The 25805-nt window shown below is 42.4% G+C and overlaps 2 protein-coding genes across 6 annotated transcripts in view; both read left to right on the forward strand.

Moving 5' to 3' along the window:
* The window catches only part of LOC126237344 (proline-rich protein HaeIII subfamily 1-like), a 388790-nt gene that overhangs the window by 150442 nt on the left and 212543 nt on the right, over positions 1 to 25805 (forward strand). The window lies entirely within an intron of this gene.
* Positions 6151 to 7204, forward strand: LOC126237347 (proline-rich protein 2-like). Its single transcript, XM_049947413.1, has 2 exons — positions 6151 to 6284; positions 6677 to 7204. Exons 1-2 carry the CDS (start codon positions 6246 to 6248, stop codon positions 7061 to 7063), a joined length of 426 nt encoding a protein of 141 aa, XP_049803370.1. The 5' UTR covers positions 6151 to 6245; the 3' UTR covers positions 7064 to 7204.

A 25805-nucleotide genomic window follows, 5' to 3' on the forward strand; every position in this document is an offset into this window, starting at 1 on the left:
AGTTCGCTAGCTGTAGATAGAAGTCACAGTGGTCCATTTTTCCCACGCAGTCAGTAGAAGTTGACCAGTGTTATTTGGGAGAAATGGACCGCTGGTGTTAATGTGGGGGGAGTAGAAGTACAATTAAATTTAGCTTCAAGGCATGTCGAATAATCCCATTGAAGATGGATGCATTCCCTGACTGGTGCTTAATTGTCAAAAGGTACACCTGTGCCAAGAAATGGTAGAGCAGCATCTCACTTGTAGGCCAACCAACCACATCGAAGCCCATCAAAAGACCTAGAGATCCTAAGCCCATCAGTAGAGCAGAGTTACCAGCAGAAGTTTAAATTCCTTCACTTATACAACTTCAGATACCACTCTTACTAAACCTAAATCTTCAAAACTAACTACTCCTACGCCACCACAGACATAACTTTTGGAAGAAATGTCACATGTTCCTTCTATTGATAAAACCATGAATGGTAAGAGAAAGGCAGCAACTGTATTCTGAAAATATTGAATCTCTACATAAACAGTGGGATAAGAAAAGAAAGGAAATAAAAAAAGGTGCAAAAAGATCACCAAAGGGATATGCTATTGAAGAGAAAAACGGAAAGAAGAAGCTAAAATAGAAAAATACTGTATAGAACTCGCTGTACACATCAGATGCAGACAATATAGATGATTAAGAAAATAACTTTGATGAACAAGGTAAAGATCAATGTGTTGAGTCTTTTGAAATCTATTATGAAACTAATACAAATGACAACTGGCTTCAGTGTGTTTCTCATCCACAATGATAACAAGAATGTTGTTCAACATTCGGAAACAAATTAATTGTGGTGAGAGAAAGATAGGGTAGTGGTTGAACAAAACCAACAATTCGTTAGAGAAGCCAATGTTCAATCAAGATTTATAATAAACTGATAATATTGCTTGGACTAAAATATTTAATAGTGTAATTCTGTGTTCATTACAAGATATTCTAAATAAAAGTATGTAATTTCGATTAATTCTATGCTTCATGTGTACCTATTTTTATATGGTCCATCTCTCCCAGTACACTGGTCAATCTCACGCCAATGTTCAAACAAGATTTATAATAAACTGATAATATTGCTTTGGACTAAATATTTAATAGTATGATTCTGTATTCATTACAACATATTAAAAATAAAAGTATGTAATTTTTATTACTTCTATGCTTCATGTGTAGCCATTTTCATATGGTCCATCTCTCCCAGAACACTGATCCACTCACCCATACACCTATGGGTGAAATGGACAACTCATGTATATTTTCATTTTATCATACTTATTTTAAGCGACTGTTTGTCAATAATATATTGTAGTTAATGACACTCTATACTAACACGCTGCCAGGAGACAAAAAAAGTTGAGAACCATACATATTTTATGCTGAAAAAAAAGTGGTCCAACTCTCCCAAACTTACTGTGTATTCAACCAATATTTCAGAGTGAGCGCACTTAACGACTTCCAGCAAACTTTATGCATAACTTCAAGTCTTTATGAAACTTTTTCTGGTCAACAACACCCCCACCTTCCGCACAAAATGATGGAAGAAGGAAGATTATCACTTACTACATTTTAGGCTTTTGTGCATTAAATTTGTAGCGTCATGCATGATGTTTTAATGTATTACTTGTTTACTGCCAACTCTATCCGTAACACATATACCACTGAATATGCCTGCAAAATTGGTTCATTATAAGACACATAGTTCGAGAGATATGACACTTTATAGATTAGAGTTTGATCTGTTATTGTATTGGGGTGTAGGGTTTACTGGTCAATACTAATACAAGACCTGACATTTGGTATGCCGCAACTATCTTAAGCTACAATAATTGTAAGTTTATATTGTGTATTGTAGATCAGCAAAACGAGTCCTTCGTAACTGAAGGATACTATGAATTATGGATTTATGTTTAACAATGGGGACTGCAAAGATATGCATGTTACTGGCTTAGTTGCTCAAATTCTGAAGACGTTTGAACTACTTGGTTGTCAAAATATGACAGTGCTTTTCTATTGGGGAAAAATATAATTTCTTGGGAGAACAAGAAACTAACGGATATTGTCACGTCAAATACTGAAACTGAATATCCAAAGAGGCAGTGTATTTGAGACAGCTAACAGGGAATTGGAATCGACAGCAAACCCACACCGGCGTAAAGGGAGTCAAGAATCTAAAAGTCCCTCAGGACTATATTGCAGCTGTAGGGGAAGGAGTAGAAGAAAGTCTTAAGGGAGAATACAGCCTAACCACTAGGGATGGGAGTGGAGAAAGACTAATTTTCTGCAACAAATTTCAGCTAGTAATAGCTAATACTCTGTTCAAGAATAGAAAAGATAGGGAGATATGGAAGAGTTTAGTCTCAGGGTCAGGTAGAGATTTAGAAATCAAGTAATCGATTGTAAAAACGTACCCTGGAGCAGATATAGATCCAGATGAGAATTTAGTAATAACGAAGAGTAGGTTCATGTTCAAGAGACTACTTAGGAAGAATCAATGTACAAACAAGTGGGATACGGAAGTAATAAAGAATGAAGAGACACTCTTGAAGTTCTATGGGTCTACAGACACTGCAATAGCTCAATGCGTAGTTCCATTGAAGAGGAATGCCCGTCTATAAAAAGCCAATCACAGAAACTAGAAAAAAACATAGAAACAAAGAAGGTAACTACTAAGAAACAATGGGTAAGAGGAGAGATAATTCAGTTGACCGGTGAAAGAAGATCACTTAAGAACGAAATAAACAGGAAATGAGGGAAGCTAAGGCGAAATGACTGCATGAAAAATGCAAAGAAATAGAAAAACAAATGATTGTTGGAAGAACTGAATCACCATACAGATAACTCAAAGCAACCTTCAGTCAAATTAAAAACTAGGGTGGTTACATTGTGAATGCAACGGGAGTTACACCGTTAAATCCAAAGGAGAGAGTGGATAGGTGGAGAAAGGCCTCTATGAGGAGTAGGACTTTTTACGACGCGGTAGAAACAGAAAGAGGAGTCGATATAGAAAAGAATGCGGATACAGTATTTCAATCAGAATTTAGAAGAGCTTTGAAGACTTATGATCGAATAAGGACGTAGGAACAAACAATATTCCATCAGAACTTCTAAAATTATTTCGGGAAGTGTCAAGAAAACGACCATTTACGTTGGTGTGTAGAATGTATGAGTCGGCGATATGGCATCTGATTTTCCAAGAAACATCATCCACACACTTCCGAAGATTGCAAGAACTGACAAGTGCGAGAGTAATCGCACAATCAACCTAACAGCTAATGCTTACAACTTGCTGACAAAGATAATATACAGAAGAATGGAAAAGATAATTGAAGGTGGCGATCAGTTTAGCTTTAGGAAATTCTGACGTTGCGGTTGATAATGGAAGGAAGACCAACGATAAATCAAGACACGTTCATGGGATTTGTTGACCTTGAAAAAGCGTTCGACGATGTAAAATGGTGCGAATTTTTCGAAATTCTGAGAAAAATCGGGGCGAGCTATAGGGAATGCCTGGTAATATACAACAAAGAACCAGGAGAGAACAATAACAATGGAAGACGAATAACGAAGCACTCGGATTAAAAAGGGTTTAATTTATACATCGAAGAAGCAATGATGGAAACACAAAGAAAGTTTCATGAGTGAAACTGAAAGTCGAGGTGAAAGGATATCAGTGAGGGTATTCGCTAATGATACTGCTATCTTCAGTGAAAGTGAAGAAGAATTATAGCATCTGTTAAATGGAATGAACAGTATAATGAGTGCAGAATATTGATTGAGAGTAAATCGATGAAAGACGACAGTAGTGAGAAACAGCAGAAATGAGAACAGCGCGAAACACAACTTCGTAATCGGAGATCACGAAACGGCACAAGTTCCAGATTTCTGCTACCTAGGCAGCAAAAAACCCGTGACGGACGGAGCGAGGAGGACTTTAAAATAAGACTATCACTGCTCAAACGCGCATTTCTGGCCGAGAGAATTATACTGGAAGCGGACATAGGCCCTGATGTGAGGAAGATATTTCTGATAATGTATATTTGGCGCAGAGCATTTTATGTTAGTGAAACACTGGCTGTGGGAAAACCGGAATAGAAGAGAATCGAAGTATCTGAGATGTGGTGCTACAGAAGAACGCTATAAATTAGGTGGGCTATAAGGTATGCAACGAGGAAGTTCGACGCAGAATCGGAGAGGAGAGGAATATATGGGAAACAGTGACAAAAAGAATGTACAGAATTACAGGACACATGTTAAGACATCACCGAGTAAGTGCCATAGTACTAGAGGGAGCTGTAGAGAGTAAAAACAGTAGTGGACGACAGAGATTGGCATACATCGAGTAAATAATTGAGGATGTAGGTTGCAAGTGCTACTCTGAGAAGAAGAGGTTGCCAAAGCAGAGGAATTCGTGGCGGACTGCATCAAACCAGTCAGAAGACTGATGACGTAAAAAAAATAAAACTGTTCATGACAACCAGAGTTCTATTAGACTGTCAGAAAATTCTGTGTTGCATTCCAAATTGAAAAATGTTTGTGCGAAAGGACATTTTATTAGACAATGATTGAGTAGACGTGAGACTGCAATAGAAGTGTGATTGTTGTTACATACTTGCAATCAAAGGAAAATCCTACTGATCTTGTTCATATGTTCAAATTGTCGCCAAATTAAGTGGTAGTGTTGTTGTGTTGATAATCCGGCACTTTATTTCATCTTTCATGCAATCGTCTACGAAGTGAGGACTGTAACTGTGTTGTTAGTTTTTTTGTACACATTGCTAATCTGATGTGTGAATAGAAGTATTATGGAAGATGTAATTGTTATTTATCCATATCATTATAAATAGCAGCACACTCAAATTAGTTGGAAATCATTTTATTTGTCGACACGACAGAGACAGCGTTGTTTACTGACTGTGTTACCGAACACAAAGCCTTCAATGCTGTTTATTGTATTTAGATTCCCAGCAATCTAACTACTTCCACCAGCCACCTCGCCGTGAGTATTCACATATAGTCAGAGCCATGGTTTTGTTGGCTTATAACCTCTGGAATGATCAATGTTAACTTGTGTCTCCTTCCAATATTATCGCGATTTTGGCAAATCCACACTGTGACGCACGTGTATAAAAGTTTTCATCATGGTGGAAGTAGCCAATGAATACATCTTGTTCTTTACGTTCAGTCTTGAGAGTATTGCATTTAAATACTACACATCACATTAAAATGAAAATCTTCCATAATTCGTATATAACAGCATTCCTCAAAGTGAGAACTTTTAAATATTAAACGAGGTGGGAATATTACTTGATGAATTATTTATTTCGATTCTCATGGCATTAAAAATTATTGTGCCCTATAAAACAGAAATACAGCCCAAATATACCAGTTAAAAAAAGAAAAAGCCATGAAAGAAGTCTCTGAAGAAACACTTCTGAACTGACGTCTAGGCTTTATCTGGGGTTTAAATTGTTTTGTTATATCATTCTTTTCCGACGAAATCAGTAAACACCACGAAGAAACGTTATAGAGAATGCCGATGATGTACATGCGTAACTGTCCTTAATCTAAAATGTAAAACATATGCCTCGTACAAGGCCAGAGTGGGGAACTTATCATTTTGCACAGAAAAAACCAACACAAGTTGTGTAAAAAGAAAGATATAACTTGTATGAAATATTTAAAAATACACTCCTCGGAATTATATCAGTGCTTTTGACAATCATTAGATTAATGGAGCATCCAACGAAATAATTAGATACTCCATGGTAGTACAGAACTAAGACAATAATAAAAATGTAGGAAGAATATGGAAAAGAAATACTATTGGATATTGTAGTGAGAGGCCATAGATGAATTATGGACTATACTCATAAAGACAGAACGACACACTAGAGAACTTTCTTCATAATTAGGGCTATGCTTACAAGTGAAAGTTTCAGTATAAATACAAAAATGTACTCATTAGAATTATGGGTGCCAGAAATTTCTTGTTTGGTATTCCCTATTCCAAATAGAAAGAAAAATCGCATGAAACATAAACTCTGAAGACCGTCGAAGTTATATTCTGTAACCTTGAAAGACAAACAGATGTTGCATCATATCAGTAGGCTTCAAGTCCATTTTTGGGCCTTTTGTCGCTCGGTCACGCCAGGAGTACATCACGCAATACTGCGACTTATAAAAGGCCGACAGTCCCTCATCTCTGCCATCCTTCAGAACCATGAGGGCGACAGTGGCAGCTCTTCTCCTCTGTCTTGCGGTAAGTAGCGGTTACTGACGAGTCTCCAATAAGTATCGTAGCTTACGTATTTTTCACGATTTCTTTACTTACCTGTCTTGATAACAGATTGCTGTCTAAGATGATTGAGTCATATTTTCATCATCATTCAGCCAATTAATATAATAACCAACAAAAACAGGGTATAAATTTTAAAAAAACCTTGGTTCTTAGATCTCTTCACTCTTCAACAGTTATTTCAGAGGTTTACAATAAGTAGTTACACACAGATTGATATATACCTGAAAATTATACATATTTAATGAATGGTAGTTCCGACAGAGTATAACAATCTAATTGTTCACAGATCGTTTTACGTAACTCCATAAATCTTAACGACAGATACTGAGATAGGTTACACAATTCTATCACAGGTGTCAGCATGCAGGTGCCAAGAAACGCCACCAGGTCCTCCTGGACCAACTGAAGGACCACAACCAACCGGACCACCTGGTCCACCAACTGGAGGACCTGATCCAACAGGTCAACCTACTGGAGGTCCTGAACCAACTGGACCACCTGGCCCACCAACTGGAGGCCCTGAGCCAACAGGTCAACCCACTGGAGGTCCTGAACCAACTGGTCCCCCTGGCCCACCAACTGGAGGCCCTGAGCCAACAGGTCAACCCACTGGAGGTCCTGAACCAACTGGAGGGCCCCAGCCCACCGGTGAACCTCAACCTACTGGAGGACCTCAGCCCACTGGACCACCAGGGCCACCCGCAGGAGGCCCTGGCCGCTTTTGGCGCGGTGTTTTCTAATGAAACAGCACAAATATCTAATTGAAACAAGTCTTCAATTTTGCCTAAATGATGCCCACTAAACTCTCTTCAACTTATTTATAAAGTATTGTAATGTTACTGTTTTCATTCATGTCTCATTAAATTAGCATTACAAAAGTCTTTGTTAACTTTTTACTCAACCTTAGATTTGTTTGAGTGCAGAGGCTGAAGGAAATCTGCAGATCTGGGAAAATTCACTGCAAGAAACAAACTTTAAAATTAATTTATTGGTGGAAGCAAATGACACAAATGATTACATGTAGAAATTTTAACTATTAAATGTCAGTGATTTTTACATATTATCGTGTCATTAAGATAAAAATTCTAAGAGCCAGAGTGACAGAAAAGGTAAGTACTATTTTCTAATTTTCAGCCTACAAGGCTTATACACTAGAATTGCTTCGTCTAAGGTTTTAGGATGCTCGAAACGTTTCACTAGTAGTTTATCGAGGATTACATCCTGAAATAAATTCTGAAAAATTAATACACTTTAGTGGAGTATGAACTGTTATGAGGCAGTTTTGAAAATTAGTCGTAATTTCTTCTTATAATGGAAACATCATCACTAGATGATTACTTTCTCTGAAAGTAGCAAGGAGCTTGAAGGCGTGTAACAGTACTGATTTTGATTTACGATAACATCGACCCATTCTAAAATATTGATAACTACAAGTGTCCAGAGTAGCTGTTACTGCATCTGTGGAGTTCTTCTTATTGCATAGGGTGAATCACCTAGAGCTTGCACAGCAAACATTGAAGAAACGGAAAGTGCTATTGAAGTGCGTTTGCCACAGAATGAGATCAAATTGTGAAAGCAGCAGTGTCAAATAAGCAAAACGACAAAGCCCAGTGGAAAGACTGGAATTACATGCGAGATACTACATTTAACTGACGAAACGAGGATGTACAAAAACGCAAAACTCGAAGCAGATAAAACGGAATAAGGACGTCTAAAACACAGACTGAAATGAAGTGTAAAATAGGTAAGCAGCAATGGGAAGAGATGTCACCTATAGGAAAATAAGGGACCCATGGCGGAAAGAGGAGCTGTTGAAGGAAATTAAAAGCTCAGATGATAGGCCAGTACTAGGCAATGACGCGAAAGCTGAAAAGTGAAAGCAATATGTAAAAGGATTGTGCAGAGGAGATGAACTTGAAGACAATGTTAAAGAAATGGGCAGACGCAAATAAATATGAAATAGGAGATGTGATGCTGTCAGAATAATTTGAGACAACACTTAAAAATGTAATTCGAACCAAGGCCCCTGGAGTAAACGACATTCGCTCGGAATTATTGGGAGCCTTCAGAGAATTACTATGTCATATAAGGCAGTGAGAATACCTTCTGACTTCAAGCCTCCTAGCAAAAAAAGTCAGGTGCTGAGAGTTGTAAATATTACTGTACTATTAATTTTGTAAGTCGTAGTTGCCAAATATTGATACGAGTTATTTACAGAAGACCTTCGGGAAATCAGTTTGGGTTCCGGAGAAATGTGCAAATATGTGAGTCAAAACTGACTAAGACCATAGATGCAGCGAAAGCTTCGTACATTCTTGATTGACCTACACTCTGAAATTCTAATGGTGGCAAGGAGCGAAAGGTTTTTCGTAACTTGTACAGAAACCAGACCGCTTTTATAATAGTCGCAGAACATGGAAAGAGAACAGGAGTTGAGAAGGTTGTGAAGAAGTTTTGTGGCCTCTCACCAACGTTATTCTAACTGTAAATTGAGCAGTTTGTAATTGGCACCAAGGAGAAACCTGAAACTTCATTTTCAGTTCACGGGGAAGCAGTCAAAACATGTAAATCCCTCAGTCGTGGCAGAGGATTTATAAGAACAGAACTCTCGAAATAGTTTGTGAGGTGAAAATCATCGAAAATTTAAAAAAAATGGTAAGGGAATTAGTGGAATCAAAATTAAGTGATGCTGGAGGGGTGGGGAATTAAATTAGGAAATGAAACACTAGAAGTAGTAGATGAGTTTTATTATGTGATCAGTAAAATAAATAGAGACAGTATCAAAATCAGACGGACAATATCAAGAAATAGATTTCTGAAATAGAGGAATCTGTTAGCATCAAATGTCAGTGTAATTGTTAGAAAGTCTATTATAAGTGTGTGTCTGGAGAGTAACCTTGTATTGAAATGAAATGTGGATGGTAAATAGTTCAAACAGAGGAAGTATAGATGATTTTTAAAAGAGGTGCTACAGAACAATGCTACATCTCGATGGATACATCGAATAACTAATGAGAAGGTACTGAATAAAACCGAAAAGGGGAGATATTTATTGCACAAGCTGGCTGAAAGAAGGAATTAGATGCTAGAACACGTCTTGGTGCATTAAGGAATATTCTAAATGGTAAGGAGGGAATAGTAGGGGGAAAAATTGTAGAGGGAGACCACAGCTCAACTATAGACTGCAGTGGGTACTCAGAGAAGGAGAGACTTGCACAGGATAGATTAGCTTCGAGAGCTGTTTTAAAACAGTCATCGGATTGCAGATCACAACAACGATAACAACAACACCCCTTAAAGCAAGATCCAGACGATAACTGAAATTTATACAACCTGATTAGGGGAAGTCCTATTTTTTCATACTCCTGTATCTTAAAGCATCAATACAAAGAGAAACTAAAAGCACTATCCTCCTAAAATCCATTTAGTTTTCATAATTAACGATCTCCAAAAAATATACAAGAGTTGGAGAAAAATATGGAAACACCATGAGAAATACATGTTTGAACACGAATGCAGCTGAGCTGTTATATTTGACCACGAACGCCACCCGTGCAATATCCATCATACGTTGTAAGTGTCAGTCGTAGTCTGAACAGAGTTCCGTGTAGTAGTGAGCGCATTGTGTCGGGGCTAAGTGAATTCGAACGTGGGCAAGGGACTGGTGTTCGTATGGTGGGCGCTTCTGTAACCATGGAATGTTTGTTCCCCTGCGGTGATGCTGAACCTGTGATTCAGGTTTCCTGTTCACACAACTCGCATCATCCAGCACTGGACGAATTGTCACACTTCTCCTGGTCACCATAGTCTCCAGATCGCAGTATTACGGAGTCTTTGCGGTCCGCTGTGGAGAGAAGGATGCGTGATCACTATCGACCTCTATCGTCGTTACCTGAAGTTGCCACAGTTTTCCAGTAAGAATGGTATAAAATTCCCTTGACAATCATACAGGACCTACGCCGTATCAGGATGGTACATCTACATCTACATCTATACTCCGCGAGCCACCTTACGGTGTGTGGCGGAGGGTACTTATTGTACCACTATCTGATCCCCCCTTCCCTGTTACATTCACGAATTGTGCGTGGGAAGAACGACTGCTTGTAAGTCTCCGTATTTGCTCTAATTTCTCGGATCTTTTCGTTGTGATCATTACGCGAGATATATGTGGGCGGTAGTAATATGTTGCCCATCTCTTCCCGGAATGTGCTCTCTCGTAATTTCGATAATAAACCTCTCCGTATTGCGTAACGCCTTTCTTGAAGTGTCCGCCACTGGAGCTTGTTCAGCATCTCCGTAACGCTCTCGCGCTGACTAAATGTCCCCATGACGAATCGCGCTGCTTTTCGCTGGATCATGTCTATCTCTTCTATTAATCCAACCTGGTAAGGGTCCCATACTGATGAGCAATACTCAAGAATCGGACGAACAAGCGTTTTGTAAGCTACTTCTTTCGTCGATGAGTCACATTTTCTTAGAATTCTTCCTATGAATCTCAACCTGGCGCCTGCTTTTCCCACTATTTGTTTTATGTGATCATTCCACTTCAGATCGCTCCGGATAGTAACTCCTAAGTATTTTACGGTCGTTACCGCTTCCAATGATTTACCACCTATGGCATAATCGTACTGGAATGGATTTCTGCCCCTATGTATGCGCATTATATTACATTTATCTACGTTTAGGGAAAGCTGCCAGCTGTCGCACCATTCATTAATCCTCTGCAGGTCTTCCTGGAGTACGTACGAGTCTTCTGATGTTGCTACTTTCTTGTAGACAACCGTGTCATCTGCAAATAGCCTCACGGAGCTACCGATGTTGTCAACTAAGTCATTTATGTATATTGTAAACAATAAAGGTCCTATCACGCTTCCTTGCGGTACTCCCGAAATTACCTCTACATCTGCAGATTTTGAACCGTTAAGAATGACATGTTGTGTTCTTTCTTCTAGGAAATCCTGAATCCAATCACAAACCTGGTCCGATATTCCGTAAGCTCGTATTTTTTTCACTAAACGCAAGTGCGGAACCGTATCAAATGCCTTCCTGAAGTCCAGGAATACGGCATCAATCTGCTCGCCAGTGTCTACGGCACTGTGAATTTCTTGGACAAATAGGGCGAGCTGAGTTTCACATGATCTCTGTTTGCGGAATCCATGTTGGTTATGATGAAGGAGATTTGTATTATCTAAGAACGTCATAATACGAGAACATAAAACATGTTCCATTATTCTACAACAGATTGACGTAAGCGAAATAGGCCTATAATTATTCGCATCTGATTTATGACCCTTCTTCAAAATGGGAACGACCTGTGCTTTCTTCCAGTCGCTAGGTACTTTACGTTCTTCCAGAGATCTACGATAAATTGCTGATAGAAAGGGGGCAAGTTCTTTAGCATAATCACTGTAGAATCTTACGGGTATCTCGTCTGGTCCGGATGCTTTTCCGCTACTAAGTGATAGCAGTTGTTTTTCAATTCCGATATCGTTTATTTCAATATTTTCCATTTTGGCGTCCGTGCGACGGCTGAAGTCAGGGACCGTGTTACGATTTTCCGCAGTGAAACAGTTTCGGAACACTGAATTCAGTATTTCTGCCTTTCTTCGGTCGTCCTCTGTTTCGGTGCCATCGTGGTCAACGAGTGACTGAATAGGGGATTTAGATCCGCTTACCGATTTTACATATGACCAAAACTTTTTAGGGTTCTTGTTTAGATTGTTTGCCAATGTTTTATGTTCGAATTCGTTGAATGCTTCTCTCATTGCTCTCTTTACGCTCTTTTTCGCTTCGTTCAGCTTTTCCTTATCAGCTATGATTCGACTACTCTTAAACCTATGATGAAGCTTTCTTTGTTTCCGTAGTACCTTCCGTACATGATTGTTATACCACGGTGGATCTTTCCCCTCGCTTTGGACCTTAGTCGGTACGAACTTATCTAAGGCGTACTGGACGATGTTTCTGAATTTTTTCCATTTTTGTTCCACATCCTCTTCCTCAGAAATGAACGTTTGATGGTGGTCACTCAGATATTCTGCGATTTGTGCCCTATCACTCTTGTTAAGCAAATATATTTTCCTTCCTTTCTTGGCATTTCTTATTACACTTGTAGTCATTGATGCAACCACTGACTTATGATCACTGATACCCTCTTCTACATTCACGGAGTCGAAAAGTTCCGGTCTATTTGTTGCTATGTCTAAAACGTTAGCTTCACGAGTTGGTTCTCTAACTATCTGCTCGAAGTAATTCTCGGACAAGGCAGTCAGGATAATGTCACAAGAGTCTCTGTCCCTGGCTCCAGTTCTGATTGTGTGACTATCCCATTCTATACCTGGTAGATTGAAGTCCCCCCCTATTACAATAGTATGATCACGAAACTTCTTCACGACGTTCTGCAGGTTCTCTCTGAGGCGCTCAACTACTACGGTTGCTGATGCAGGTGGTCTATAGAAGCATCCGACTATCATATCTGACCCACCTTTGATACTTAACCCAGATTATTTCACATTCGCATTCGCTAATAACTTCACTGGATATTATTGAATTCTTTACTGCTATAAGTACTCCTCCACCATTGGCGTTTATCCTATCCTTGCGGTATATATTCCATTCTGTGTCTAGGATTTCGTTACTGTTCACTTCCGGTTTTAACCAACTTTCCGTTCCTAATACTATATGCGCACTATTTCCTTCAATAAGCGATACTAATTCAGGAACCTTGCCCTGGATACTCCTGCAGTTTACCAATATTACGTTAACTTTTCCTGTTTTTGGTCTCTGAGGACGGACGTTCTTTATCAACGATGCTGATGTTCTCTCTGGTAAGCCGTCAGGTATTTTATCGTTTCGCCCAAGGGGGGGTCCCTGTAACCTAAAAAACCCCCGTGTGCACGCCACACGTACTCTGCTACCCTAGTAGCTGCTTCCGGTGTGTAGTGCAAAATGGTAATGTGTTGTGTTTTTAGTTTTTCCATTCTTCGTTCAGTCCCTGTATGACTGATTATAAATACAGGGTTATCAGGAATAATTGAAGTGATTTCACAGATTTTCTGTAGCTGTACTATTTTAGATATTTTTACAGGGCTTTGCACACACATAGTAAGACTCAATAAGGTTTTTTTACGTGTTGCATGTGGCCCCTAACTGAATCTCCAGGTATCAAGTTGATAATCATGTCCTTTCCACATTCGATGCGGCATATCCCTATCAATCTATTCAAAAGCACTGTTGACATGAGGTCGCAGGTCTCGTAGCTCTTTTGGTAGAGTAGGTGAAAAAACTGAATTTTCACATAACCCCACAAAAAAATCGTATGTGGTTAGTCAGGAGAGTATGGAGGCCGTGAAATGAATTGCCGATCATCAACCCCACCACGACCGATCTATCGGGTCCTCAGTTTCCTGTTTAAAAATTCACAATAATCATAAGGGATATGGGGTGGAGTACCATACAGTTGGTAGATGAAGTCCACATCTAATCGACTGCTCCAAAGTCAACACTTAAATCTGTAATCAGTGACCACGTTTAACCATCGCTTGTGACGACGGTACCGTCTTACTGAAGGCCCGGCTGTGTGGTAATAGAACAGTTATTCAGAACTTTACGTCAAGTTATAGCCAACTGTACTTCGATATCAAACTACCATTCTGCAATGAACGAAGAACTAAATGTTGTGTACATGTCATGTGTGAGGACAATAATTGTTACCAACTTTAAGTATTTGTCGTGCCTGCGTTTTAATACATTACTGATAATAATTTGTGCGTGTGTGTGTGTGTGTGTGTGTGTGTGTGTGTGTGTGTGTGTGTGTTCTGTAGTATCTGCTCGACCTCCTCCTGAAGTAATCTAGACTTGCTACGACACACTACATAATTTACTACAGAGGGCGATGTGAAAATTAATCTAGAATCAGTCTTTGACACGGACGTGGTTTTTCTGAAGTAAAAAGAGAATAGTTCGATGTGTCAGATGGTGAAACTAAATTTGCCTATTCAGGGATTCAAATGAGTCACATAACGCAAGAATCTCCTCTAAAACCAGTGAAGTGCAAGTGGGACTGTAGGGATGACAGATTGAATTCAAGTGCCATTTCCTAACGTAGAATCCGGTAGTAATGAATTAAGGAATAGTTTAAAGCATGAGTTAGGATCTGGTAATAATGAACTGCATGATAAAATGGACTGTAATAATGAAGAATTGAGAGATTAATTGACTTCAGATTTAAGTTTAAAAATTCAGTCTAGTCGTAATGCACCGAGGGATGAAACGAAATCTGACAGTTTGCATTATAAAACTGAGTCTAATCCTCATGATTTGAAACTCAAAGCAGGGCAACATTTATCCGAATTGCACAACATTTTTAAAACCGAAATCGAAGATGTGTACAATGAATTCAAGAAAGATACTGATCTGTTAGTACAGAATTTTTCAGGAAGAATTGGGAAGGAATCCGAACTCTGCTTTAATCAGTTTGAAGAAGTAAATCCTAAAAGGTAGAAACAATAGAACTCCAAGCAAACGATTTGAGCACTAGCATTGTTAACATAGAATGTGGAGCAATCTCTGGTAGTCTGTCTGACACAACGGTGCAGCATGTGGTTTCTGTTGATGCCGCTTTAATTGGATGTCGGCAATTTTTCGGATTTGGTCAAGACAAGCAAACACACACGTTTGAAGTTGTGTGAAGTTGTGTTGCCATATGGGTGGCATGAGACCAAGAAAATTTCTTTCATTCGAAGTCGTTTATCTGGATATGCTTTGTGTTGGTCAGTTGATGTTTCACTACGTAATCAAACATTACTTGAGCTCGAGTCTGCTTTTGTGAGTGAATACTGGTCCCACAATAAGCATAACGACGTACTGAGGCATTCCGGGGTAGAAAGTATAAAGCATAAAGTATAAAGTATAAACCTGGCCATGAATCTTTTAAAGAATTCAGTAGGAGGCGGGTTTCGTGTCCATCGACTTTTACAGAAAAAATGCAACCGGAAATGACAACAATGGGTTAGAATTCTTCTATCTGAAATTGGTGTATAGGTTAGAGAATGCAGCTGGAACCAGAATACTGATGACCCTGTGAACGTAAGTGTAAATGTACACTACTGGCCATTAAAATTGCTACAGACGAGAAATTAAACAGACAGGGAGAAGATGCTGTGATACGCAAATGATTAGCTTTTCAGAGCATTCACACAAGGCTGGCGCCGGTTCCGACACCTACAACGTGGTGACATGAGGAAAGTTTCCAACCGATTTCTCATACACAAACAGCAGTTGCCCGACGTTGCCTGGTGAAACGTTGTTGTGATGCCTCGTCTAAGGGTGGAGAAATGCGTACCATCACGTTCAGGAGGGTAATACGGAACGCCGTGCTGGATCCCAACGGCCTCGTATCACTAGCAGTCGAGATGACTGGCATCTTATCCGCATGGCTGTAACGGATCGTGCAGCCACGTCTCGATCCCTGAGTCAACAGATGGGGACGTTTGCAAGACAACAACCATCTGCACGAACAGTACGACGACGTTTGCAGCACCATGGACTATCAGCTCGGAGACCATGGTTGCGGTTACCCTTGACACTGCATCATAGACAGGAGCGCCTGCGATGGTGCACTCAACGACGAACCGGGGTGCACGAATGGAAAAACGTCATTTTTTCGGATGAATCCAGGTTCTGTTTACAGCATCATGATGTTCGCATCCGTGTTTGACGACATCGCGGTGAACGCACATTGGAAGCGTGTATTCTTCATCACCATACTGATGTATCGCCCGGCGTGATGGCATGGGGTGCCATTGGTTACACGTCTCGGTCACCTCTTGTTCGTATTGACGGCACTTTGACCAGTGGACGTTACATTTCAGATGTGTTACGACCCATGGCTCTACCCTTCATTCGATCCCTGCGAAACCCAACATTTCAGCAGGATAATGCACGACCGCATGTTGCAGGTCCTGTACGGGCCTTTCTGGATACAAGAAATGTTCGACTGCTGCCCTGGCCAGCACATTCTCCAGATCTCTCACCAATTGAAAACGCCTAGTCAATGGTGGCCAAACAACTTAACTCGTCACAGTACGCAGTCACTACTCTTGATGAACTGTGATGTCGTGTTGAAACTGCATGGGCAGCTGTACCTGTACACGCCATCCGAGCTCTGTTTGACTCAATGCCCAGGCGTATCAAGGTGGTTGTTCTGGGTACTGATTTCTTGGATCTATGCACCCAAATTGCGTGAAAATGTAATCACATGTCAGTTCTAGTATAATATATTTGGTCAACGAATACCCGTTTATCGTCTGCATTTCTTCTTGGTGTAGCAATTTTAATGGCCAGTAGTGTATTTGCAAGTGAAAGAGATCTTTTCAGCTGTAGACAGATTGAGAAAGGTTTGCACGATAAATTTCATTAGATCCCTGTCCAAAGTAAAATAATAAACCGTATTACAGAGTTAAAAATTTTGGATATAATAGTGAAATGTCTTGTGGTAATGGGAGTGAGGCAGTGCACTGTCGCAAGCATTCTTTGATTCTATTCCTAACAGGAAAAAGTTAGCTGAACCAAGGGTAACTAGTTTAAGAAATATACCTAAAGCAGTAAAGAAAGAAACTTTCATATAAAGAGAAATGATTATAGATTATCCTTATTCAATTGTGTCAAGTTTAAGTCTGGATATGTTAACTGGCACTGATTTCTTCTCAGGGTAGAACGAAACATTGACTTTGATCAGAGACAGGTAGTGTTAAATTCGTCAAACTTTGATGTAATTAAGAAGCATTTCATTGGAAAGCACAATGTTAATTAAAATGAATCATGGGTAATATCCATTACAGTCATGAAATACAGGGGATACTTGAAGAAAGATATGGAACCACTTAGAATAATGGTAAATCACACGCAAATACTTACAGACTTGAGTACCCAGGAATAAGAAAGAACTGGGACTCGAAAACATTGGGGAATTGAAGGAATCTATAGGTATTAGCAATTAAGAGATTGTAGGGAATTTACCAGTCTCAGCTGAGTGAAACTTTATTTTCATTTTCACAATTTATTTCTTCTTATTTTTCCTACCAATGGAGTAGAGTATGTAGGGAACCTGCCACTCTTTGGTAGATACTCAGTTTGACATATTGTGCTTTCCTAGCTGAATGAAACCTTATTTCCAATTTTTGGTTTCATAATTTGGGAATAAAAGTTGAAAGTAGGATTAGTTGGGAAGTTTGTAAATACTGTGATTGAGAAGTTATAACAGTTTAAGTTTTCTATAATCTATTGAAATGATGTCTGTATGAAGTTATATTTTAAAAATTGGGGGTTTGTTATTATAAGAGATAATAAAATCAAACCGAACAGAGTCATGCGAAATTGTACTACAATTATCTGAAGGATACGTAAGGAAGTGGCATGATGCACATGCCAGAAATTTGTGTAAGAGGGTCAGTAGACTGACAAAAGAAATAGGCAATGTTTTATAAGCAAAAATGGAAATGGAGAATTTGTTAGGAGAGTTATGTTTAAATTTATTTTCTTCAAGCATACTACCTGTGCCCCCATCTTACTCTGTTGCTCGCTCCTGTGAACGGGAACGCGTTATGCAGATCTTGGTGCCTCTCGCGTCCATCTAGAAAAGATAACCTGAAGATGCCTAAATAAGGCGAAATGCGTCGTTGAAAAATATAGAACTAAAATTGCAACCAAGAGTGTTTTAACCAATAATGTATCTTTGACTATACGAAAGATTACGTGCTCTCTGCGTGACAGAGCACCAACGCATTTCTGCATTACAGTTCGTTAACACCTCAACAACATCTTCCCTGGGCGTTGGATAGGACACAGATGCCCTGTGGCATGGCCTGCTAGATCACTGGACTTAAACCCCCTTTATTTTTTTCTGGAGGCATCTGAAAGGCGCTGCGTATGCTTAACCAGTTCCTAATGTGGATGCCTTTCAGTTGTGTGTTCACAAGAGCTGTTACACTATTCGGAGAGAGGCCAGAACGTGCAAAAGAGTGAAGCAATCTATTATGTGACGTGTGATCGTGTGCATTGTATCCCATAGAGCACATTGAACATCTGTTGTGACGTGGATACGATCAGCTTCATAGTGTGTTCTGGAACGATTTGTTCTCGTTGCACGCACACTGTCCCTTTCTGCACAAATGTTCATAGAACCATTTTTCCTCCTTTTCCAGCAGGGAATCCGTCCCTGCAGTTTGTCGGTTTTATTGATGTTCACCTTCTATGTAGAAAAATTTTAAAATATGAAATGTGACTCTACTATGTTTGTGTAAAAAATGCAAAACCATTGAATGTAAAATCATAGTAGAATTTTAATTTTAAATATTCCTTGTTGCAACTACAGTATATGTACTAAGATACACTATGTGATCAAAAGTATCCAGACACCCCCAAAAACAGACGTTTTTCATACTAGGTGCATTGTGCTGCCACCTATTGCCATGTATTCCATATCAGTGACCTCAGTAGTCATTAGACATCGTGAGAGAGCAGAATGGGGTGCTCCGCGGAACTCGCGGACTTCGAAACTGGTCAGGTGATTGGGTGTCACTTGCGTCATACGTCTGTACGCGAGATTTCCAGACTCTTAAACATCCCTAGGTCCACTGTTTCCAATGTGACAGTGAAGTGGAAACGTGAAGGGACACGTATAGCACAAAAGCCGAATTCGTCTGTTGACTGACAGTAACTGCCGACAGTTGAAGAGGGTCGTAATGTGTAATCTATCCAGACCATCACGCAGGAACTCCAAACTCAATCAGAATCCACGGCAAGTACTATGAAAGTTAGGCGGAAGGTGAGAAAACTTGGATTTCATGGTCGAGCGGCTGCTCATAAGCCACAAATGACGCCAGTAAATGTCAAACGCCGCCTCGCTTGGTGTAAGGAGCGTAAACATTGGACTTTTGAACAATGGAAAAACGTTGTGTGAAGTGAAGAATCACGGTACACAATGTGGCGATCCGATGGCAAGGTATGGTGCGGTCGTGTTTTTCATTGGGGGGGGGGGGGGGGGCCTTGCACCCCTTGCTGTTTTGCGTGGCATATCACAGAACAGGCCTACATTGAAGTTTTAAGCACCTTCTTGGTTCCCACTGTTGAAGAGCAGTTCAGCGATGGCGATTATATCTTTCAACACGATCGAGCAGCTGTTCATAATGCACGGCCTGTGGCGGAGTGGTTACACGACAATAACATCCCTGTAATGGACTGGCCTGCATAGAGTCCTGACCTGAAATTTATAGAATACCATTCGGATGTTTGGAACGCAGACTTCGTGCCAGGCCTCACCGACCGACACCTATACCTCTCCTCAGTGCAGCACTCCATGAAGAATGGGCTGCCATTCCCTAAGAAACCTTCCAGCACCTGATTGAACGTATGCCTGGGAGAGTGGAAGCTGTGATCGAGGCTAAGGGTGGGCCAACACCATACTGAATTCCAGCATTATCGATGGAGGGCGTCACGAACTTGTAAGTCATTTTCAACCAGGTGTCCGGATACTTTTGTTCACATAGTGTATATTGAACAATGTACATAAATGTATATGACTAGGACTGGTTTACTCTGTGTGGAATCAGCCAAGTGCACATTGGAATCCAAAGAAATAAATTTTATATATACACTCCTGGAAATGGAAAAAAGAACACATTGACACCGGTGTGTCAGACCCACCATACTTGCTCCGGACACTGCGAGAGGGCTGTACAAGCAATGATCACACGCACGGCACAGCGGACACACCAGGAACCACGGTGTTGGCCGTCGAATGGCGCTAGCTGCGCAGCATTTGTGCACCGCCGCCGTCAGTGTCAGCCAGTTTGCCGTGGCATACGGAGCTCCATCGCAGTCTTTAACACTGGTAGCATGCCGCGACAGCGTGGACGTGAACCGTATGTGCAGTTGACGGACTTTGAGCGAGGGCGTATAGTGGGCATGCGGGAGGCCGGGTGGACGTACCGCCGAATTGCTCAACACGTGGGGCGTGAGGTCTCCACAGTACATCGATGTTGTCGCCAGTGGTCGGCGGAAGATGCACGTGCCCGTCGACCTGGGACCGGACCGCAGCGACGCACGGATGCACGCCAAGACCGTAGGATCCTACGCAGTGCCGTAGGGGACCGCACCGCCACTTCCCAGCAAATTAGGGACACTGTTGCTCCTGGGGTATCGGCGAGGACCATTCGCAACCGTCTCCATGAAGCTGGGCTACGGTCCCGCACACCGTTAGGCCGTCTTCCGCTCACGCCCCAACATCGTGCAGCCCGCCTCCAGTGGTGTCGCGACAGGCGTGAATGGAGGGACGAATGGAGACGTGTCGTCTTCAGCGATGAGAGTCGCTTCTGCCTTGGTGCCAATGATGGTCGTATGCGTGTTTGGCGCCGTGCAGGTGAGCGCCACAATCAGGACTGCATACGACCGAGGCACACAGGGCCAACACCCGGCATCATGGTGTGGGGAGCGATCTCCTACACTGGCCGTACACCACTGGTGATCGTCGAGGGGACACTGAATAGTGCACGGTACATCCAAACCGTCATCGAACCCATCGTTCTACCATTCCTAGACCGGCAAGGGAACTTGCTGTTCCAACAGGACAATGCACGTCCGCATGTATCCCGTGCCACCCAACGTGCTCTAGAAGGTGTAAGTCAACTACCCTGGCCAGCAAGATCTCCGGATCTGTCCCCCATTGAGCATGTTTGGGACTGGATGAAGCGTCGTCTCACGCGGTCTGCACGTCCAGCACGAACGCTGGTCCAACTGAGGCGCCAGGTGGAAATGGCATGGCAAGCCGTTCCACAGGACTACATCCAGCATCTCTACGATCGTCTCTATGGGAGAATAGCAGCCTGCATTGCTGCGAAAGGTGGATATACACTGTACTAGTGCCGACATTGTGCATGCTCTGTTGCCTGTGTCTATGCGCCTGTGGTTCTGTCAGTGTGATCATGTGATGTATCTGACCCCAGGAATGTGTCAATAAAGTTTCCCCTTCCTGGGACAATGAATTCACGGTGTTCTTATTTCAATTTCCAGGAGTGTAGAATATTTTTGTATAAGTTTCTTCCTTCCCATTCCTACTGTAATACATTACAAAGAGAGAGACAGAGAGAGAGATGAAAATTATTGACTATAAAGCTAAATTGTATTTGACATTAACATTAGTGGAGTATAAAACAGAGTGAAATGAAATTTAGTGATGTGGCAGATATCAGATGAAATTTACGGACAAGTCAGTGGAGTGTGGAAACAGAGAGATGTGAAACGCAGAGGTGGAACATCACACAATATGTGAGTGTGTATGTGCGTGTTATCCATCATCGCGGACTGGGGCTCACTTGTATTGTACTTGGCGGACCTAAGCTGAAGATCTGTTGCGGTGCCATAATGAGACGCTTCTGGGCTTGGATACGCCAGTGTCGTTCATTCGTCAATGTAGCTTGAAGCGACTATTTTTCATGTGATTGCGTTGCTAGGTACCAACCTTGCTTTGGGACCACACTCTTCGGACAACATCACATAGTGACTGGCTGTTTCGTTTCAATTTACTGTGAAGTACTTTTATACGTAGAAACATTGCAAGTTACACACTTCGCTTGATTTTTGGATAAATACTTTTGAACATGGCTCAAAAAAAATCAAATTTTGCAGACATTTTGCAACACAGCCAAGATGGCTGCTTTGGGGGTACATTGTAATTATCTGTTTCGTTTTAGTGGCCACTAAAGTAGTACACTCTGATTCGAGGTGAGGGTGAGGAGATGGAGAGGGATGGGAGAAGGAGAGAGGCGCGATGGAGTTATGGAAAGAAGGTGAGGCGAGTCACATGATAGATAAAGGGGGAGTGGGGTGGGGGATGGTTTACTGCTGTGTTGTATTGTATTATCATTGCCTTTGGGCGTAGGTAACCAGCACTAGCACTTGCACTTGATGTTAGTAGTATCACAAGTTTCAATATACCTTTTAAGTGTAAAGTGTGTCCGGATCAGCATAGTATTCCTATTGATGTTCATAGGCTTTTTAGACGCAGAAAAAGCGTTCAAGAATGTCCAACGCTGCAAGATGTCCCAAAACAGAAAAGGACGAGTGACACACAGTATATACAAGAACAAAGAGGGAACAATAAGAATAAAAGACGAAGAACGAAGTGCACGGATTAAGAAAAGGGTACGACAGGATTTAGTCTTTCGCCGCTACTGCTCAATTTATACATCAAAGAAACAGAGACAAAAAAAAAAATATCGGGAGAGAGTTAAAATTCAGGGTGAAAGTATATCAACGATAGGATTCGCTGACGATATTGCTGTAAGTGAGTGACATTGGCTAACAGTCTAATGAGCACACAGTATGGACCAAGAGTCAGGTGAAGAAAGATGAAAGCAGCGAAGAACAGCAGAAATAAGATAACTATAAACTTTTCATCAAACTGATGACAACGAAGTAGACAAAGTACTACCTCGAAAGAATAATAACACAAAATAATAAGGCAATAACTTCTAAGGTACTAAACTGGGTTGTAGAGGGTAAAAATTGTATAGGAAGGTAGAGATTAGGGTACATCCGAGAAGTAACTTATGACATGGTGTGCAAGTGCTACTCTCAGACTTATGCGGAGAATCATCCTGCTGTACGCGGGCAGATCCGGCGAGGGGCAGTGTAGGAGCCGGGTCGACGGCAGGGGGATGTGGTGGCTGGCTGGCCTCGGCTTCCCCCGTCGCCATGAGGTTGTGTTGGATGCAGTCGAGGCCACCCGAGCGCTGCCGAAACGAGCCCATCAATGGTGGTGGGTGTTTGCCGCGGAGACGTGCGCAGAGGCGGAGTGGCGGAGAGGTTGGGGGCTGCACAATGGATGTCCGCGACAGCAATTCACTCTCCGAGGTTGTCTGAAGGCCGCCCGCTGGAACTAAGAGAGCACATATAGGTGGAGGCGGGCGAGGTGGCTCGGACCCAGCCGTGCGGAGTTCCCGCTGTTTGACGTCCGCGGTCTGTGGACCGGTGGCGGAGTTGATTAGAGTGCCGCATCACCTCCCGGTCCTGGAGCTGAACTTTGAAGACTTTCCTTCCACATTGTTGTAAGATGTGGCCCGGCTCCCAGTTAGGTCGGTTGCCGAACCCCCAGGCCCAGACAGGTGTGCTGGGGCGGAAGCGTGGCATCTGCAGTGGTGGCGCAGGCTTTGGGGCAGGCAGCAGAAGCTGCAGCAGTGTCCGAGGCTGCCGGCCGTGGAGCATCTCCGCTGGGCTCTTGTCGGTCATGGGTGTGGTTCTATAAGAACTAAGAAACAGTGTTGGTGCGGTAGCGGTATTATGCTCCGTCACGTGCTTCTTCATCTGTTGCTTAAAGGTTCGCACCATACGTTCCGCCTCCCCGTTAGATTGAGGGTGAAACGGTGGTGATGGGATATGGCGGATGCTCATGGCTGCGGAATTGTGGGCCATTGTCTGTCACAAGTATTTCTGGCAGGCCTTCAATGGCGAAAATCTTCTCCATTGCCGCGAGAGTGACAGAGGTGGACGTGGAGCTGCATCGGACCACGAGCGGAAACTTGGAGTAAGCATCGACGAGCACCAAAAACATTCCTTTGGAAAAAGGTCCCGCAAAATCGGCGTGCACGCGTTCCCAAGGCCGGGAGCAGGGTGGCCAAGAGGTGAACGTCTGCCGGGGCGCCGCCTGCTGGTCCTGGCAGGCGGGGCAGGTGCGTACCAAATCTTCGATGGCGGTGGTTAGTCCAGGCCAGTAGACAAAACGACGAGCAAGGAGTTTGGTTCTTGTTATGCCCCAGTAACCAACATGAAGTAATTTCAACACCTGCAGGCGGAGGGATTTGGGAACCACAACCAGTGGATGACCATCATCCGATGCCAGCAAAATCACTCCATCAGTTAGGAGCAGCTGTTTCACAGAGAAAAATTGGCGGAAAGCAGGCGAAGAGTGTGGAGGTGGCCGCTCTGGCCAACCTCTGATGATCAAGCTGCGGACTAGTTGAAGGTCCTCATCGGTGCCTGAGGTCGTTGCAACCATGGAACTGGTGATAGGAAAAGCGTCCACCGCAGCCCGTGCCTCCTCATCGATCTGAAAGCAAAGTAATTCTTCAGTGTCGAAATCCTGATCGGGGCCACAAGGAAGTCGCGACAGGGCATCGGCGTTGGCATGTTCTGAGGTTTTGCGGTAGTGGATTGAAAATTGTAGCTAGCTAGAAACAGCGCCCACCGTTGCAGGCGATGCGCAGTCCTGCCCGAACTTTAGACGCCGGATTCAAAAGGGCTGTTAAGGGTTTGTGGTCGGTAATTAGGTGGAACTTGATTCCGTACAAGAAAACGTGAAACTTCTTGAGGGCGAAAATAATAGCCAATGCCTCTTTTTCAATTTGTGAATATCCGCGTTGAGCGTCTGTGAGAGTTTTCGAAGCTTAGGCGACAGGACGCTCGGAACCATGAGGATATTTGTGAGCCAAGACAGCACCAATGCCGAAGTCGGATGCATCCCTTGCTAACACTATCTGTCTGCCCGGCTCAAACCGTGCCAGACAAGGAGCCGTGAGAAGGTGACTTTTTAGGGACTGGAAGGCCTGCTCACAAGCGGGTGACCAGATAAATGGGACGTTCTTTTTGCATAGATGAGAGAGCGGTGCAGTTTTGGTTGCTGCATCCGGTATAAACTTCCTGTAGTACGCAAGTTTTCCTAAAAATGAGCGTAGTTGAGTGAGCGTTGACGGTCTTGGAAGCTGAAGGAGAGCCTTGATGTGTTTGCCCAAAGGTTGGACGCCACCCTGGGAGATACGGTGGCCGAAGTATTCAATTTCCTGCTGGAAAAAACAGCATTTCTCTTTACGGCAGCGAAGACCAGCATCGCATAATACTTGAAACAGGTGGCGGAGGTTGCGTAGGTAGTCAGCCGGTGTGCGTCCCGTCACAATGATACCGGCCAGATAGTTGACACAGCCGTCAATGCCAGCGACCAGTTGTTCGAGGAACCGCTGGTAAATAGCTGGGGCGCTCAATTATTTGCTTGACGTATTCCAATCTCTGTCTTCTTCTGCAGTTTTTGCCCTCTACAGCTCCCTCTAGTACCATGGAAGTCATTCCCTCATGTCTTAGCAGATGTCCTATCATCCTGTCCCTTCTCCATATCAGTGTTTTCCACATATTCCTTTCCTCTCCGATTCTGCATAGAACCTCCTCATTCCTTACCTTATCAGTCCACCTAATTTACAACATTCGTCTATGGCACCACATCTCAAATGCTTCGATTCTCTTCTCCGGTTTTCCCACAGTCCATGTTTCACTACCATACAATGCTGTACTCCAGACGTACATCCTCAGAAATTTCTTCCTCAAATTAAGGCCGGTATTTGATATTGGTAGACTTCTCTTGGCCAGAAATGCCTTCTTTGTCATAGCGAGTCTGCTTTTGATGTCCTCCTTGCTCCGTCCGTCATTGGTTATTTTACTGCC

The sequence above is a fragment of the Schistocerca nitens genome, chromosome 2 (genome assembly GCF_023898315.1).
Source record: "Schistocerca nitens isolate TAMUIC-IGC-003100 chromosome 2, iqSchNite1.1, whole genome shotgun sequence".
NCBI classification, from domain to species: Eukaryota; Metazoa; Arthropoda; class Insecta; order Orthoptera; family Acrididae; genus Schistocerca; species Schistocerca nitens.